This window comes from Macrobrachium nipponense, chromosome 6 (assembly GCF_015104395.2).
Source record: "Macrobrachium nipponense isolate FS-2020 chromosome 6, ASM1510439v2, whole genome shotgun sequence".
In the NCBI taxonomy this organism is placed as follows: domain Eukaryota; kingdom Metazoa; phylum Arthropoda; class Malacostraca; order Decapoda; family Palaemonidae; genus Macrobrachium; species Macrobrachium nipponense.
The window spans coordinates 3690915-3711076 of NC_061108.1; the positions used below are offsets into that span (position 1 = coordinate 3690915).

General features: G+C 43.0%; 1 protein-coding gene across 4 annotated transcripts in view; it reads right to left on the reverse strand.

Moving 5' to 3' along the window:
- LOC135216343 (uncharacterized) overlaps positions 1-20162 on the reverse strand; it is a 78454-nt gene that overhangs the window by 29590 nt on the left and 28702 nt on the right. For all 4 annotated transcript variants that reach the window (XM_064251549.1, XM_064251550.1, XM_064251551.1 and 1 more), the window contains exons 4-5: positions 8354-8557; positions 6638-6884 (exon numbers count right to left, since the gene is read on the reverse strand). In XM_064251549.1, coding sequence (XP_064107619.1) covers positions 6638-6884; positions 8354-8557 — 451 coding nt within the window. The remainder of the gene's footprint in view (positions 1-6637; positions 6885-8353; positions 8558-20162) is intronic.

Genomic DNA, 20162 nt, shown 5'->3' on the forward strand with positions numbered 1-20162 from the left:
TCAGGAAGGAGCCCTAGTAAGATGGGAAAGAGCGAGAAGACATACAGGCTCAAGCTAGCCCGGAGCGACAAGGTAGCGGCGGAGGGTGGGCAAGGCCAGTACCCCCCATTCCGTACAACCGGCCGGAAGCCGAGAAGCCGGAGAGGTCGAGACCAGTCTGGTCTGTCCCGACTCCCTAGCCCCTCCGCCTGAGGGGAGAGAGGGAGGCAGGCCTCGGGTATGGAGGAGCGAAGCATGGGCAGGACCGGACCCTCCGCCCCCGCCCGACTTTCTATGGAAGAGCGGGAGGGGGGGGAAGAATGACTGGACAGGCGTCTGGCTGGCCCGTGATCACGAAGTGACCACGAGGCGGTAAGACCAAATACGACAACTAAGCCTAGGACACCACTGATCAGGGAGATGCTATCGGGAAGCATACTGAACTGAAAAGCGGAGGCAAATAAGCCCACTGGGCCGAACCAACTGATCAGAGAGATGCTATAGGGAAGCAACCGAACTGATGAGCGGTAGTTATAGGCTTCAAAGAGCCAGGACCTAGGCTAAGCCAGACGCCTAACTAACCTAACAATAATAAAATAAACAGTTATATAAATAAATAAATGAAAGAAAGAAAACAATATAGCAGGAGAAAAAATCCAGGTGTGTACGACTAACCCGAAGGCAAGTCTACCACTCAAAGCTAGTCAGAGGCCGATACTAAGAACCTGGACTAGGGTCTGGATAGAAGAAGCCTACGTAAGGTAAAATACATGCATGCATGACAAACCTGAGTAGACCGTACCCTAAGTAAAGCGGATAATCATAAAGAGCGAAGATAAATAAGGGGATGTTCTAGGTATGGGAGACCAAGAACGAACCCATCACGAGGCGAAGAACATGCTGCCATGCTTCCGACCCCGAGGTCGTATTTATACCTAAAAAACGGCAAATACTGTTCTCAGGGCCGGAAAAAAAAACCAACCAACTAACCGTAAATACTGAGTACTTAACTTAGCTGCTGCGATAGCTGCACGCTCCATAATAGAAAATCCAATGAAAGGGCACAAAAAAAACACAGAGAGAAAAATACACAACCGCTCGTGTGCGCTAACTTGAAAGGATGGCCACCAGAGGCGCAGCAGTCGGCAGCATGGGATGGAGTAGTAGGTAGTACGAGCTGCTCACTCTGTGGGTCGGGCTCCCCTCTTGGAGGATTTTGTAGTGGGAGATTTCTATTGGCATTTGGCTCGTGGTAGTGGTCTCACTCGCCTAGTGTTCATACCGACACCCTCCTGGAGGGTGAGCGAGTCAGTTATACTGACCTTTTTCTTTATTTTATTTATTCTCTGGTATGTGTTAGTACATTTACCATAGAAATAATAGATTAAAGGATATTTCGCGCAGCGACACGACGCTGAGCCCAGAAAAACGATCTTACTTTGGGGTGGCGTCTACAATACTTTACCAAAAGTCTCCTTGAGCTGAGGCTGGAAGCTTAACTCCGACGTTTTCTCCCGTCTCATACCACATACCAGCTTTGCCACCGAGTCTTGAAGGTGGTAAAGCGAAAGAAGTCTTGCCTGAAGCTTCCTCTTTTCATCCAATCATGGACCTTTCTAAAAGCTTGCTTCGTCGAAAGCGACTTCTTCATTCTCACAAAGCCCGAGATCTTAGCAGCTTTGGAAGACGAAAACTGAGAGGGAGGAGTACGTGGAGCTTCAGGTTGGAAAGTGTCCGCAAAGACTGACTGTAGTAAACGAGTCAAAACCTTGTAGTCCGTCGAAACTGGAGCCAACTGCTGTTCTTCATCCACTTCGACGAAAGCGTCCACTAATTTCCTCTTCAGACACTGGAGAAGTCGGAGGAAGTAAAGAAGAGTCCCGAGCTTTCTCAAAAGAGAAGAACGGCGAACCAGGAAGAGTTCCCGCCTCCGCTTGATGCTTGCGGAAGTGGAAAACTGACGTCCGTAGGCGCGCGTTTTGGCGTCCGAAAGAAGCCAATCTACTGGCGCCGACTGAAGCGCGCTCAAACGCCGCAGGTGTACACCTGGCGTCCACTTGTGCGCGCTGAGCGTCCACTGGTGCGCGCCGAGCGTCCACTGGTGCGCGCCGAGCGTCCACTAAAACTCGCTGAGCGTCCACTGGCGCTCGCGAAACTTGCACCGAGTCACGTTCGGCGTCCACTAAAGCGCTTTTGACTTTCACAGAAGCGCGCTCGGCATCTAAAGAAACTCGCTTCTTATCCACAAGTTTCGTAGCAGCGGAAACAACCGCTTCACGAGAGCGAGAAACGAATTTCTCGCCTCCTCTAGAAAGTTGCTGGGGAGCAGAACGAACTCTAGAGGGAGACTCAAACGGAGAGAGAGACGAGCGAGGAGAGGGAGAACGCCTCGACCTCTTCACAGGAAGATTGTCATCCTTCTTACGGCGACGTAGAACAGTCTCTCTCGAAGGAAAAACATCTCGAAGTTGCTGCTGAAGAGACTGGAGAATCTTGCTTGTAGGTGAAGCCTCCTTTTCTGGGGAGGGGCTGATCCTGTGAGCAGGAGAGTGGCGAGGGGGGACGCCTTCTTTGCTACCCCTGGAGGAACCGCCACTTCACGCACCTTAGAGCGACTGCTGGCGCTCGAAAGAAACATCTAGGAAGACTCCGCCTCCGAATAATCCTTACGCTTCTTCTGCGGAGGAAAAGCAGCAAACGCACTATCAGGCGACGAGCAAAGTTCCGGAGAACAACTTGGACGTGAAGCGTCCCGAACGCGAGCCGTCCTTTTCAGCGGACGTGATGCGGTATGAGAGCTCCACCCCTTGCGCGGGGAGGAAGCTTCAGAAGAAGAAAAGCACTCCTTGAGAAGACGTGCACGCGCACGCTCCTTGGCAGTCTGGGTAGGTTCGTCAGAAGCTGCCGAAGGCACGCCAGATCGGTGGGGGTTCCTCGTAACCCTCCTTCGACTTTCGACATGCTCTCTCCCCGTAAATCTGGGAGTCAAGCAGAGGTCTAGGTCTAAAGGCGAATGAGGCCGATCTGACGCACCCTCCACTAACACAAGGGCATTTCTTTTCACTGCACGTTCTCTTCACTTTTGCTCTCCAGAGCTAACACTTTTGATTCTAAGTTACGAATCGATTCAAGAATTAGCGATAATGTATTACCTTCTACCGACACTGTCTCAGGGGCCGGAGGCAACACTACAGGGGTAGGAGCATAATCTACAGAAGGAGGGTTAGCAGGAGAATAATTTAAATCTTGCCTACCTGAAACACTCCTGGAGGAAGACCTCCTTAACCTATCTCGCTCAAGTTTCTTAAGATAGGTTTCATACGCCTTCCATTCCGACTCTGTTAGTCTTTCACACTCCTTACAACGACTTTCAAACGTACATTCATTCCCCCTGCAAACTTTACAAACAGAATGTGGGTCTACTGAAGCTTTCAGTAGCCTACCTCTACATTCAGACATGGAACAAAATCTAGCGCTAGCAGAACTAGACCCTGACATCTTGATCAAAGAAAAATCAATACCAAATTCAAATCAAACCAAAGTCAACGTGTGCCAAGCCACCGATCCAATTCAGATACCAAAGAAAAACCAAAAGGGATACTCAAGTAGCTAGTAAGTTTCCAAAATCTGGACGGAGGTGCTGCAAACAGGTGTTTCCAGCACCGGCGACAGAAAAATTATGAATAGAAAATGGGAATGATTTCCTGATACCACGCCTCCCGCCAGCCGGCGGGAATGGGTACTAACCACCTGACTCCCACTGCGTGTGTCGTAAGTGTTTAAATTTCTGTCGGATTCGGAAAAATACAGCTATATATATATCTGACAGGTAAGTTTCATGAACAAAACAAATTAATATGCGTATGCCGAACCAAAGATCCAGTACTTCCCTGCAAAAGATAGCCCAGTAGATCGATGGCGATGAAATCCAAAAATCAAGTCAGGAGGAACTGCAAACGTTGTTTACATTCCAGCGACAGAAAAATTATGAATTAGAAAACGGGTATGGTTCCTATTCCCGCCACCCAGCGGCGGGGGGGTAGATCACCTGACCTACCTGCCGCGTGTGCCGCGAAATTCGAATTTCTGTCGGACGACGGAGTAATAGCTATGTATATATCTGACAGGTAAGTTGAATGTATAAAAATGATGAATTAGTGGCCAATGTTTTTCTCACTATCATCCGAGCATGATCACGGCAGTGGGTTGGAGCAGACTGTAGGTGCTGTCAAGATCTACTCAATATATAGTGGCAGGTCAGCAGGGGGTCAACCGCTAGCTGAGTTTTCATTGGTTGGTGGCGCAATGCGTTCCTGCTATTGGTTGAAAGAAGTTTTCTTCAAGACACTTCTCGTCATTGAAGGTCGCGCTGTTGCAGCCTAGCAGACCATCAAGGCTGGGGCATGACTTCCCAGGGCGTTGTGTCATGACGGCTCGCATTGTCATTGGCTGCTTGTCCCATCTGGTATTCTCTGATCGGGGGTGTCGCTCGGTCTGGTATTACTTGTACTATTATTCATAAACATAGATCTCCTTAAGTTGGTGGGGAGGAAGAGCACTTCTTATGTCATATTTAATGAGGGCTTCTCTTACTGTATGAGGAGTACCTCGAGCAGTCGCAAACATCGCTGGTCAGGAGCCCTCCCTATTATCTTAATATTCTTGATAATACCGTCACGGGAGATAGCTTCCTGGTGTGCTGTCATGATATGGTTTTTAATTGCTCCTTCTTGTGCATGGCAGGAAATCCTCTCGGACAGTTTCATAGAAGTCATACCAACGTAAGAGCCGGGACATCCACAGACGGGGCATAAGAAGTGGTAGATTACATTCGACTGTTTCAAGAGGTCTCTTGCTGGGGGGGTCGGGTTGTTCTTCATAATAAGGTCCTGGGTACGTCGATTTTGGTAATAAATTACAAGTTCAAGTTCTTTGTCGGCTTCAAGTTGTAATTTATTACCAAAATCGACGTACCTGGGACCTTATTATGAAGAACAACCTGACGCCCCTAGCAAGAGACCTCTTGAAACAGTCGAATGTAGTCTACCAATTCTTATGCCCCGTCCGTGGATGTCCCGGCTCTTACGTTGGTATGACTTCTATGAAACTCTCCGAGAGGATTTCCTGCCATGCACAAGAAGGAGCAATTAAAAACCATATCATGACAGCACACCAGGAACACACCAGGAAGTTATCTCCCGCGATGGTATATTATCAAGAATATTAAGATAATAGGGAGGGCTCCTGACCAGCGACATTTGCGACTGCTCAAGGCAATACAGCAAGAGAAGCCCTTATTAAATACGACGCAGGAAGTGCTCTTCCTCCCAACCACCTTAGGAGATATGTTTATGAATAATAGTACAAGTAATACCAGACCGAGCAACACCCCCGATCAAAAGAATACCAGATGAGACAAGCAGCCCAACAGCCAATGACAACGCGAGCCGTCATGACACAGCGCCCTGGAAAGTCATGCCCCAGCCTCGACGGTCTGCTAGGCTGAAACAGCGCAACCTTCAACAACGAGAAGTGTCTTGAGGAAAACTTCTTTCAACCAATAGCAGGAATGCATTACGCCACCAACCAATGAAAACTCAGCTAGCGGTTGACCCCCTGCTGACCTGCCACTATATACGTATTGAGTAGATCTTGACAGCACCTACAGTCTGCTCCGACCCACTGCCATGATCATGCTTGGATGATACCGAGAGAAACGTTGGCCACTAATTCATCATATTTTGACCTATTTGTTTATCTATTTATTGTGACAAATAAATTTCTATGCAATATCCCTGAAATTGACTCTTCCTGATGAGTAATATCGGCGCAATACTCGCCACTTGTAATATCCGAGAGAAAGCAATTATTAGAAAAATAGAGAAGACTATTTACAAGTTAAATGAAGCTGATGCAGCAATATCTTTCAATAATAATAATAATAATAATAATATGCCTATTTCAATTTGTCGATTATCTTCATTAAACGCTGCGGTGCAGGAAATTACATCACTTCACATCCGTACTACATGTATGTAACATCTTCAATTTTGAACAGACATATTTTGCTGTGAGGCTGGTTCATTTGTCCCAGTTCCAACACTTCTTTACATAAATTTGTCACTTATGGTACAATAATAACATAAGCAACAAATTATATTCAACATTTCTCTCTTTAGATGGGGGCAAATGAAAAAAAATGATTAAAACAAATGAAAAATCTACAAGCTTAATCCTAATCAAATTTGAATGACCCATGATTGAATTGAGTAACTACACCATTTTCCTCATGACCTTGATTAGAGAAACACACATTTTATTTCTTTCTGGCCCAAGTACACAAAATATTACAATATATTATAATCCCAGTGCTATATATATGAGTCATTGGGCTATTACTTTACACTGTGCATAAATGATGTGATGGCTCAAACTGGAATCTGCAAGTATGCAATTACATACTGTATTTGATTTGAGAATGACAGTGCTTACTTAAGCATTCAAATTTCCTACAAGAATGATTAATTATTACATCAAGCTATGTTACTATCTGGTGATGTCGTGACTTGACTTATAACCATTATTACTTAATCAAGATTTTGGTAATCAAGAACACACCACAAAAAGTGAAATCTGGAGAGAAGAATAATTTACATACCATGTCTTCGGTCTTTTCTTCTTCAACACTCTTCTTTTCCTTGGTAGGTCTTCTGCAGGATCTTGATCGCTATTCTTCAACTTTGGTTTCACAACTCTTCTTTTCCTTGGCAAATCTGGTACAGGATCTTGGCCACTAGCCTTCAACCCTAATTTCTGAGAAGGCTCATATTCAGCATCTGAATCGCTAGCACTAACGCCATCATCCACTGCATCGTTTAACTGATCTGTATCTGTTGTTCTCTTAGCTGAAAAACACACCATGTGTATTCTTGAAGTCTGAACAAACACACAATGCACATTGTTCAATTGTCTTACACTTGAAATTCAGTCATATTTAGGACACTAATAACTTCAAAATCTATAGTAAGGAGTACTTTTGGATACATCTTACTACTAATATTGGTAAAGGCAATGAAATAACTACATTACATCTTACAGTAATTCAGACTTCAAAGTACTGTACTGTATAACAGCCTTAAGTTACTCATGAAACTGCCAATGCCCGGAAGCTTGATGATGTTAAAAACTGCCTAAACATTCTCTGGCTTTGATTTCTCACCCTTGAGCTTGCTAATGACAATGTCAAGGAGGCCAACACTGAGGATTAGTTGGACAGAAAAAGGAGGTCAAGGGGTGGACCCTTACGAAAAACATAAAGACAATGATGCTGACACAGAAAATAAGTCATGATACAAATAAAAGTTATCTCCCATACAAGATGCTCACGACTTGATTAGTATAGATCACTTCAATATAACCACTGAGCAGGATATATTACTGTGCTATAAAAATAAAGTTAGATATTCTGAACTTTATTTTCATTCTGTGAGTTGTGGCCAGCAATCAAGAAAAAATATGACAGTGCTTCTGATATAAGCATGGGCAACAACAGGTTCCTACTCATAACGTAACCTTCTTGTGTCCATGTCCAATTCTTAGAAGATTAACAACTGAATTTCATTAAGCAATGCAGTACATTACACATTTCTCAGTGGTCTAGTTAAACTTTCTAATTAAATAATAACCTCTCGTTGCATGTAAACAAGAAAGGTTGACTTCTGGACTAGAATTTTCCCATTGCTTGTATAATATAAAAAGTACTTAAACTTACAGTTAAGGATTTTTTTGGATCAGGAACATAATTTGACATCTAAAAAGAGTAGTATTTGGTGATCTTAAGTACTATCATTGCTGTGAAGGGTCACAGGATAGGATTGTCTTGTATGCCATCGTCTAAATCTTTAAAAAGGTTCATTATAAGTGATGAGTCACTGCATCTGTATGATTACGAATTTGAAGTACAGCAGTTTAAGGACACCACCAAGTTACATATCTAGACAGAAAGAGAACAGTCCAAACAGATGAAAGTATAAGTAAGAAAGCAATCTACCCGGAGATTGAAAGGTTACTGCAAAGAATCTTTAGTATTACTATCTGCAGTGTCCTAGGCATGGCATACCAATGAAGGAAGAACAGTATGTCAGTTCTTCTTCCAACAGACCCCTTCAGGAATAAATGTCAATATAAAAGCCATTAATCTATGAAAAATGTCATGGATAATGAAAAAAATAAAAAATTTAACCAACACTATGAACATATTAGGACTACTGGAAATAAGGCACAAAATAAAATTATATTTTAACTTCCAAAGCTGCAAACAACTTAGATTATTTTTCATCATTATATAGAGGATCTGCTATACTATTGTACATACCTTTCTTTTTCGATTTCATCTGATTCCTTACTTTTCTCAGTACTGCTTGGCGTTCTTTATTCCTCTTTATATTTTCTCTCATCTGCATTTTTTTCCTTAACCTCTCCTCTTCTTTCTGCGATTGCTTCATTTCAAGTCGCTTACGTTTGGCCTCTGCTCTCTCGGCAATACGGGACGCTTTCCTGTCCTCCTCTGGGTCATAGTCTGCAATTATATTAACGATTAAAGCACTGAACCAAAACTTTCATTTAAAAGTTTGTATTAACAGTAAAAATATGAACAGTGGTCACCCCCGTATTCACGGGGGATGCGTACCAGACCCTGCCGTGAATAGTTAGAACCCATGAATATTTGGAACCCCTATAAAAACGCTAAAAACAGCCTATTTTGTTAGTTAAAACTCAAGAAAAACCCACTAAAAATTTTCATACATGGTTTTTTTAATATTTTTATCACAAAACGTGCATTTTATGATAAAATTCATTAAAAAAACCAGGAATTTGTGGATATTTACCATAGAAAAATACCGCGAATGCACGAATTTTCCGCGAATAATGCAGGGAAACGTTCCCGAGAGAAATCCGCGAATGTGTGAGTCCGCGAATCTGGAGAACGCGAATACGGGGGTCCACTGTATATATATATATGGTATATATTTCCTGCATAATCTTTATTTTAAATTTTAACACAGATCATGTCAGTCCATGATCTTCAGACTTGGACCAATTGATTAGGTAGACATCCAGGAACCACAGTATATCTTTATCCATAACTGTCTCTTAACATTTTGGTATACAGTACAGTAGTACCTCGAGATACGAAAGGCTCTACTTACGAAAAACTCGAGATACGAAAGCCAATGCGAAAAATTTTACTGCTCTACATACGAAAAGTTTTCAAGATACGAAAGGTTGTTGCTGTAAATTCCTGAGATTCGCCCGGACCACCGAGAACAATTTTAAAACTCCCGCGCCGCCAACTGAGTAAATTCGCCACCATCCTCATATATATATATATATGTACGTATCTATGTATGTATCTATGTATGTATGTATGTATGTATGTATGTATGATGTATGTGAATTATATATTCAATCTATATATATAATATATATATATATAATATATGTTATGTATGTAAGTATGTATGTAGGTAGTATGTATGTATGTATGTATGTATGTATGTAATGTAATCTATTAATTATATATAATATATTATTATATATATATTATTAATATATTATATATAGGCTAATTATATGTTATGTATGTATGATGTAATGTATTTGCATGTTATGGTTGTATGTATTATGATTAATATATATATATAATATATGATATATAATATATATATATATATATGTATGTATGTATGTATGTACCGTTAGTATGTATGTATGTATGTATATATGTATGTATGTATGTATGTATGTAATGTATGTATATATTATATATATATAATATCAGATTATATATATAATATAATATATATATATATATATTATATTAATATAATATTATATTATGTTATATAATATATATATATATTATTATTATAGATATCTATATATTATATGTTTGTAATATATATATATTAATATCGATTATATCTTCTATATGATATTATCTATATATATATATTCTATATATATATAGATTTATCTCTGTATCTATATGTTTTAATATCTATGTATATATAATATATATATATATATATATATATATATATATATATATGTATGTATACCATATATATATATATATATATAGTATATATTATATATATATAAATATATATATATATATATATTATATATAATATATATATATATATATATATATTAAATATATGATCTATATATATATATATATATATATATATCATAATATATATATATATATATATGATATATATAGATATATATATATATATATATATATATTATCATATATATATATATCATATATATATATATATATATATATATATATATATATATATATATATATATAATATATATATATATATTATATATATATTATATATATATATATATATATATATACTATATATATATATATATATTATATATATATATATGATGTGTTATTATGATATAACAGTTTCATGTATACCTTACCCTGGCAGGTATATATAAGCTATATCTCTGTTCGCAATGGCAGAATTTTCAAAACTCGCGGCAACCGCTAGATCACTGGTAGTTCAGGTGATCGCCACCCCGACCCCGTTTCCCGTGGCGGCTGGTGCTCGGAATCATTCCCATTTTCGTCAGATTTTTCTCTGACCCTGTCTCCTGAGGGGAGGTGGGTGGGAATTTAATATATATACCTGCCAGGTAAGTATACATGAAACTTTGTTATATCATAATAACATCATTTTCATGTATGACACTTACCTGGCAGGTATATATATAGCTGATTGACACATTTGGAGGTGGGTCAAAGACAGCAACATTGTAAGAGTTTTAAAATTTAAAATAAATTCCAAATACTCTTAGATTCCTTACCTGCTAAGCTAGCTGACTTCATAAATCCTGCCTCTTAGCCTGCTAAACCTTAGTAGCTCCCAACTAGGATATGACCTAATAGTTGATGAAGCTAAAAACAAGGGTCTGACAAACTGGACGGGACCAATTCGTTGACAGGAAACCCTAGCCCTCTCTTACCACGGGCATTCATGCTAGGATAAGTTAGACCACCTGAACCACACACAAAGCTAACATAACACACTACACTTCATAGACTGAAGAGGAAATAACCCTCTCAGACAACCATAAAACAACACCACTTAATTAAAATACCTAGCATGTTAGTAAGCTATGGGGTGGAAACTCCCTTGCCCAATACTGCTCCTGAGGATACATAAGGGCCCAAAGTTTGACAGTTGTCAAAGGTTGTTTTGACGTTTCTAAGGTAATGAGACGCAAACACTGAATTAGTCCTCCAAAACGTCGTTTCAATGATATCTTTGAGGGCCATATTCCTTTTAAATGCCAAGGAAGTAGCTACTGCTCTCACTTCGTGCGCCTTAACCTTAAGGATGCCGAAATTTTCTTCTTGGCATAACATATTGTGATTCTTTAATCAGTTCCCTGAGGAAAAAGGCAATAGCATTTTTGGTCATTGCTCTGCTAGGGTCCTTCACAGAGCACCACAGTGATTCTGAAGTTCCTCTAATATTATTGGTTTTCTCTATATAATAGCCCAAAGCCCTTACTGGACAGAGAACTCTCTCTTGTTCCTGTCCTACCCAATCTGAAAGACCCATAATCTCAAAAGACCTTGGCCAGGGATGAGCTGAATTCTCGTTCTTGGCCAAGAAAACCTCCTGAAAAGAGCAAACTGCCTTGTCATGCTTCCAGCCAAACATGTTTGCTAATTGCTTGCAGCTCACTAACCCTTTTAGCTGTGGCCAAGGCCACCAAAAAGATGGTCTTTTTCGAGATATCTCTAAACGAAGCTTGATCCATCGGTTCAAACTTATTAGTTCCTAAGAATTTCAGGACTACATCGAGATTCCAGGAAGGTGTTCTGTATTGGTGTTCCTTCCTTGTTCCAAAGGACCTTATGAGGTCTCTCAGAACGAGATTATTGGTAATATCTAAACCTCTGTGTCTAAATACTGAGGCCAACATGCTACAATATCCTTTAATTGTCTGAGTTGACAACCCTACTTCCTTCTTTAAATATAAAAGGAAGTCGGCAATTTGGGTCACAGAGGTTACTTGGATGAAGAAATCTTCCGACTCTTGCACCACTTACGAAAGATTTCCCACTTCGCCTGATACACCTTAATATGTCGAGGCTCTTCTTGCTCCGGCCACAGCTCTGGCCGCCTCTCTAGAAAACCCCCTCGCTCTGACAAGTCTTTCGATAGTCTGAAAGCAGTCAGACCCAGAGCGAGGGTGTTCTTGTGGTACTGTTTGAAGTGAGGCTGTTTGAGTAGATCTACTCTTGCTGGAAGTGTTCTTGGTACATCTACGTCCATTCCAGTACCTCTGTGAACCAATCTTGGGCCGGCCAGTAGGGAGCTATGAGAGTCATTCTCGTCCCTTGACTCTCCCTGAATTTCTTCAAAACCTTTCCTAATATCTTGAACGGGGGAAAGGCGTACACGTCTAGCCCCCGTCCAATCTAGAAGAAAGGCGTCTCTGCGACTGCTTGACAGTCTGGGACTGGAGAGCAATAAGTCGTCAATCTCTTTGTCATTGCGGTCGCAAACAAGTCCACCACTGGACGACCCCATAATTTCCACAGACTGGCATACTTCTAGATGAAGAGTCCATTCTGTAGACAGAAGTTGACCTTCCCTGCTCAACAGGTCCGCTCTCACATTCTTCTCTCCTTGAATGAACCTGGTGAGAAGGGTTACGTTTTCCTTCTCTGCCCATAGAAGGTCATCCTCCGCCAACTTGCAAAGAGAGACTGAATGCATTCCCCCTTGCTTGCGGGATGTTATGCCAGAGCTGTGGTATTGTCCGCGTTGACCTGCACCGCCTTGTTGCGGATCACCGCGTTGAACTCTTTCAAAGCCAAGAAAATCGCCATCAGTTCCTTCCTGTTTATATGCCAAGACGCTTCCTCCTTGCTCCAGCGACCTGACACTTCTTGAGGGCCGAGAGTCGCTCCCCAGCCTGCGTCCGAAGCGTCTGAAAACAATACAAGGTCTGGGTTCTTTCTGCTGGAGCGATGCTCCCTCCGCTAACTTCCCCGGAGTTAGCCACCAAAGTAATTCCTCTTTGATCTTGCGAGGAATTCGAAACAGGAAGGAATCCGGTTGCGATGTTCTTGGCGAGACTTGGTTCAAAAATATTTGCAAGGGTCTCATGTGAAGCCTTCCTAGAGAAACGAACCGTTCCAGTGACGAGAGAGTCCCCAGTAAGCTCATCCACTCTCGTGCAGAACATTGTTCTTTCTCTAGAAAGGCTTGTACTTTCCGGATGCATTGAGCTTGCCTGTCGGGAGATGGAAAAGCCCGAAAAGTCGCTGAGGAAATCAGAATCCCCAAATAAACTAGCTCCTGATTGGGGATCAGATTCGACTTTTCTAAGTTCACCATCAGCCCTAATTCGTTCGTTAATGCCAACGTCATTTCTAAGTCCTCCAGACATTGTCTTCTTGATTGGGCTCTTATGAGCCAATCGTCTAGGTATAGAGACACTCTTATCCCTAGAATATGTAGCCACTTCGCCACGCTTGACATCACTCTTGTAAAAACTTGTGGGGCTGTGCACAGTCCGAAGCAGAGGGCTTTGAACTGAAAGACCCTGTTCTGGATCACAAATCTTAAGTACTTCCTGGATCCTGCATGAATTGGGATATGAAAATATGCGTCTTGAAGGTCCAGGGTACCCATCCAGTCCCTGGACGCACCGCTGCCAGTACTGAACTCGGTCGTCTCCATAGTAAATTTTGTCTTCTCCACAAATAAGTTGAGTTGACTTACGTCCAGTACTGGTCTCCGTCCCCCCGAGGATTTCGCTACTAAGAAAAGCCGGTTGTAAAATCCCGGGGATAAGTGATCCAGAACAGGTTCTATTGCTCCTTTCCTGAGCATAGAAAGTACTTGCTCTTGCAGTGCTTCTTGTTCCCTGGATCGCTGTAGTGAGCTCCAAGCTCTCTTGGCGATGTCGAAAGAGGTGGTTTCTTCAGAAAAGGGATCTTGTAACCTTCCTTGGCTACCGTGACGACCCAAGGATCTGCTCCCTTTTCTTGCCAAATCTCCCAAAACTTCTGGAGTCTGGCCCCAACTGATGTCTGAAGGACTTGTTCTTCATTGTTTATTACTGGGTTTCGAACCCCTCTTGGGAGGAGCTCTTCTTCCTCTGAAGGAAGGACGAGAAAAGGACTTGCCTCAAAAGGGCTGACTAGCCTGTCTTGACTCCTTAGGTGTCTTCTTAACCACTTTGGTGGGTAAAAATTTCCTTACCGAAGACGTTAAAAGATCCTGCGTCGCTTTCTGAGTCAGGGAAAGCGGAATATGATGTTATTATGATATAACAAAGTTTCATGTATACTTACCTGGCAGGTATATATATAGCTATATTCTCTGTTCGCAGTTCGCACTGGCAGAATTTTCAAAACTCGCGGCAAACCGCTAGATCACTGGTAGTTCAGGTGATCGCCACCCCGTTCCGTGGCGCTGTGTGCTCTGGCAATCATTCCCATTTTCGTCAGATTTTTCTCTGAACCCTGTCTCCTGAGGGGAGGTGGGTGGGAATTTAATTATATATACCTGCCAGGTAAGTATACATGAAACTTTGTTATATCATAATAACATCATTTTCATGTATGACACTTACCTGGCAGGTATATATATAGCTGATTGACACATTTGGAGGTGGGTCAAAGACAGCAACATTGTAAGAGTTTTAAAATTTAAAATAAATTCCAAATACTCTTAGATTCCTTACCTGCTAAGCTAGCTGACTTCATAAATCCTGCCTCTTAGCCTGCTAAACCTTAGTAGCTCCCAACTAGGATATGACCTAATAGTTGATGAAGCTAAAAACAAGGGTCTGACAACTGGACGGGACCAATTCGTTGACAGGAAACCCTAGCCCTCTCTTACCACGGGCATTCATGCTAGGATAAGTTAGACCACCTGAACCACACACAAAGCTAACATAACACACTACACTTCATAGACTGAAGAGGAAATAACCCTCTCAGACAACCATAAAAACAACACCACTTAATTAAAATACCTAGCATGTTAGTAAGTTATGGGGTGGAAACTCCCTTGCCCAATACTGCTCCTGAGGATACATAAGGGCCCAAAGTTTGACAGTTGTCAAAGGTTGTTTTGACGTTTTCTAAGGTAATGAGACGCAAAACACTGAATTACCTCCAAAACGTCGTTTCAATGATATCTTTGAGGGCCATATTCCTTTTAAATGCCAAGGAAGTAGCTACTGCTCTCACTTCGTGCGCCTTAACCTTAAGGATGCCGCAAATTTTCTTCTTGGCATAACATATGTGATTCTTTAATCAGTTCCCTGAGGAAAAAGGCAATAGCATTTTTGGTCATTGCTCTGCTAGGGTCCTTCCACAGAGCACCACAGTGATTCTGAAGTTCCTCTAATATTATTGGTTTTCTCTATATAATAGCGCAAAGCCCTTACTGGACAGAGAACTCTCTCTTGTTCCTGTCCTACCCAATCTGAAAGACCCATAATCTCAAACTCAAAAGACCTTGGCCAGGGATGAGCTGGATTCTCGTTTCTTGGCCAAGAAAACCTCCTGAAAAGAGCAAACTTGCCTTGTCATGCTTCCAGCCAACATGTTTGCTAATTGCTTGCAGCTCACTAACCCTTTTAGCTGTGGCCAAGGCCACCAAAAAGATGGTCTTTTTCGAGATATCTCTAAACGAAGCTTGATCCATCGGTTCAAACTTATTAGTTTTCCTAAGAATTTCAGGACTACATCGAGATTCCAGGAAGGTGTTCTGTATCGGTGTTCCTCCTTGTTCCAAAGGACCCCCCCCTTATGGAAAAAAAAAAAAAAAGGTCTCTCAGATCGAGATTATTGGTAATATCTAAACCTCTGTGTCTAAATACTGAGGCCAACATACTACGATATCCTTTAATTGTCTGAGTTGACAACCCTACTTCCTTCTTTAAATATAAAAGGAAGTCGGCAATTTGGGTCACAGAGGTACTGGATGAAGAAATCTTCCGACACTTGCACCACTTACGAAAGATTTCCCACTTCGCCATGGTACACCTTAATAGTCGAGGCTCTTCTTGCTCCGGCCACAGCTCTGGCCGCCTCTCTAGAAAACCCCCTCGCTCTGACAAGTCTTCGATAGTCTGAAAGCAGTCAGACCCAGAGCGAGGGTGTTCTTGTGGTACCTGTTGAAGTGAGGCTGTTTGAGTAGATCTACTCTTGCTGGAAGTGTTCTTGGTACATTTACTGTCCATTCCAGTACCTCTATGAACCAATCTCGGGCCGGCCAGTAGGGAGCTATGAGAGTCATTCTCGTCCCTTGACTCTCCCTGAATTTCTTCAAAACCTTTCCTAATATCTTGAACGGGGGAAAGGCGTACACGTCTAGCCCCGTCCCCTTCCAATCTAGAAGAAAGGCGTCTACTGCGACTGCTTGACGGTCTGGGACTGGAGAGCAAATAAGTCGTCAATCTCTTTGTCATTGCGGTCGCAAACAAGTCCACCACTGGACGACCCCATAATTTCCACAGACTCTGGCATACTTCTAGATGAGAGTCCATTCTGTAGACAGAAGTTGACCTTCCCTGCTCAAACAGGTCCGCTCTCACATTCTTCTCACCCCCTTGAATGAACCTGGTGAGAAGGGTACGTTTTCCTTCTCTGCCCATAGAAGGATCTCCTCCGCCAACTTGCAAAGAGAGACTGAATGCGTTCCCCCTTGCTTGCGGATGTACGCCAGAGCTGTGGTATTGTCCGCGTTGACCTGCACCGCCTTGTTGCGGATCACCGCGTTGAACTCTTTCAAAGCCAAGAAAATCGCCATCAGTTCCTTCCTGTTTATATGCCAAGACGCTTCCTCCTTGCTCCAGCGACCTGACACTTCTTGAGGGCCGAGAGTCGCTCCCCAGCCTGCGTCCGAAGCGTCTGAAAACAATACAAGGTCTGGGTTCTTCTGCTGGAGCGATGCTCCCTCCGCTAACTTCCCGGAGTTAGCCACCAAAGTAAATTCCTCTTTGATCTTGCGAGGAATTCGAAACAGGAAGGAATCCGGTTGCGATGTTCTTGGCGAGACTTGGTTCAAAAATATTTGCAAGGGTCTCATGTGAAGCCTTCCTAGAGAAACGAAACGTTCCAGTGACGAGAGAGGTCCCCAGTAAGCTCATCCACTCTCTTGCAGAACATTGTTCTTTCTCTAGAAAGGCTTGTACTTTCCGGATGCATTGAGCTTGCCTGTCGGGAGATGGAAAAGCCCGAAAAGTCGCTGAGGAAATCAGAATCCCCAAATAAACTAGCTCCTGATTGGGGATCAGATTCGACTTTTCTAAGTTCACCATCAGCCCTAATTCGTTCGTTAATGCCAACGTATTTCTAAGTCCTCCAGACATTGTCTTCTTGATTGGGCTCTTATGAGCCAATCGTCTAGGTATAGAGACACTCTTATCCCTAGAATATGTAGCCACTTCGCCACGCTTGACATCACTCTTGTAAAAACTTGTGGGCTGTGCACAGTCGAAGCAGAGGGCTTTGAACTGAAAGACCCTGTTTCTGGATCACAATCTTAAGTACTCCTGGATCCTGCATGAATTGGGATATGAAAATATGCGTCTTGAAGGTCCAGGGTAACCATCCAGTCCCCTGGACGCACCGCTGCCAGTACTGAATCGGTCGTCTCCATAGTAAATTTTGTCTTCTCCACAAATAAGTTGAGTTGACTTACGTCCGTACTGGTCTCCATCCCCCCGAGGATTTCGCTACTAAGAAAAGCCGGTTGTAAAATCCCGGGGAGGGGGATAAGTGATCCAGAACAGGTTCTATTGCTCCTTTCCTGAGCACAGAAAGTACTTGCTCTTGCAGTGCTTCTTGTTTCCTGGATTGCTGTAGTGAGCTCCAAGCTCTCTTGGCGATGTCGAAAGAGGTGGTTTCTTCAGAAAAGGGATCTTGTAACCTTTCTTGGCTACCGTGACGACCCAAGGATCTGCTCCTTTTTCTTGCCAAATCTCCCAAAACTTCTGGAGTCTGGCCCCAACTGATGTCTGAAGGACTTGTTCTTCATTGTTTTATTACTGGGTTTCGAACCCTCTTGGAGGAGCTCTTCTTCCTCTGAAGGAAGGACGAGAAAAGGACTTGCCTCGAAAGGGCTGACTAGCCTGTCTTGACTCCTTAGGTGTCTTTCTTAACCACTTTTAGGGGGTGGGTAAAAATTTTCCTTACCGAAGACGTTAAAAGATCCTGCGTCGCTTTTCTGAGTCAGGGAAAGCGAAATATCCTTGATAAAATCCGAAGGAACAATAAAACTGATCCGAGAGTGGGGAAAAAACCAATTTCGGATTTCCTGAGCGTTAGAAACGCCCTTTGCAGCCAAAAGAGCACAGGAGTGACCTCTTCTTTTTAAAAAACTCCTGCGGTGAAAAAAGCGATGCTAACTCATTCGCCCCATCCCTTAGGGCTTTGTCCATGCAGGACATAATACTGCTTGGAAGTTGCGAAGAAGTTGATTCCTTATCTTCCAAGGTTCGTCCCAGAGCCCCCCCAAGGGACCAATCAAGAAAATTAAAAACCTCGAATGTCCGGAAAATACCTTTCAAGAGATGATCTAACTCTTGATGACGTCCACCAAAACTTTAGCCGAATTCAAAGCATGTCTGCGGGAACTGTCAACAATGTTGGAAAAATCCCCCTGGGATGAGGCAGGAAAACTCCCAGGCCCAGACTTTCCCCCGTCGCATACCAGATTCCGGACTTCGATGCTAATTTGGCTGGAGGGAAGAGAAAGAAGTCTTGCCCGCTTCCCTCTTTTCTTTCAACCACGTATCGATCCTTTGAAGAGCCTTCTTGCTGTAATTGAAAGCTTCATCTTCAAAAACGATGAGTTCTTCGGTGTTTTATTCTTGGAGAATTGAGAAAGGGGTGACATCGGAGCTGAAGGCTGGAAATTCCCCTTCAAAAATTGACAGAAGGCAATCAGTTAACTTCTTGTAGTCTGAAGAAGGTGCTTCACCATCTTTCTCTTCTTCAGACGCTAAGTCTTCCATCTCCTCTTCTGCCGAAGAAACATCTTGTAATCCAAGGTCTTGCTGCTGAACATCTTCTCTAACCTCACGGGAAGAAGAAGGGTTAACCTCCTGCCGCCTGCGTCCTGCGTCCTTCTGAGATACGTCCACCAAACGTGAATCCGCTCCGTAATTGCGTCCTGCGTCCTGTCCGCCGAGAGTCCGTCCGACTTAGCCGGTAACTTGCGCCTTCACGATGAATCCGAAGTGCGATGAGGAGGAGGCAAACAATCATGCGCCCTTCCTTTTGGAGGACTTGACGGGGAGAGAAAAGCAGTCCTTACGTCTCGTAGGAGGATGTTCCGTTGCTTCCCACAATTTAACTAGATCGGCTAACCTTCCTTGCATCTCTTTAAGAAAGTCCTTAGTCTCTGTTTCCTGACGGGATGCCTGAGCATGCGGGGAACGAAGACGAGAAGTATTGCTACGACGAGAAACTCGAACCTGAGGTCTACGAGAAGGAGAAGATACAGGAGAAACTGCCCAGGATGCAGAAGGAGGGCTCCTATCAGGCGAACCGCCTGTCTAAATGAAGTCTTGCGTCCTGGCCTTGAACGAAAAGTTTCTCTCCTTTTGTAACCGGAACCACGTCCTCATCGTCACTAGATGAGAAAATCTCGGGGCTACTCCACCGCTCTTGAGCGTCAAGTTCATCCTGAGATGACGTAGGTTCTATGCGTTCCTCTTCAGCGGACGCGATTCTTCCGCATAGCGTCGATACCTGCCTGACACAGAACTATCGGTAGAAGAAAAAACACTTCCCAGTGTCGCCTTTCTATGGCGCACTGCTGCAGCCTGGGACGCAACAGGACTGCCTGAAGGGACGACTGATCGTAAGGGAACCCCTCTCGCCTCCCTTCGACTGTCGACATGCTCCCTTGGGTCTGGGAGCTTGGCAGAGGCCTAGGTCTAGGAGCACGAGAGAGACGATCAAGCCGCCCCCCTCCACTACACTGACACTCTCAAAAGCACCCACTTTGTCTGTAAGACGCTGAATCTGATCGCCCATTGACGCAAGGGCGGCAAACACTTTCACATAATTAGGATCCTCAGAAACAGCAGCAGGCGCA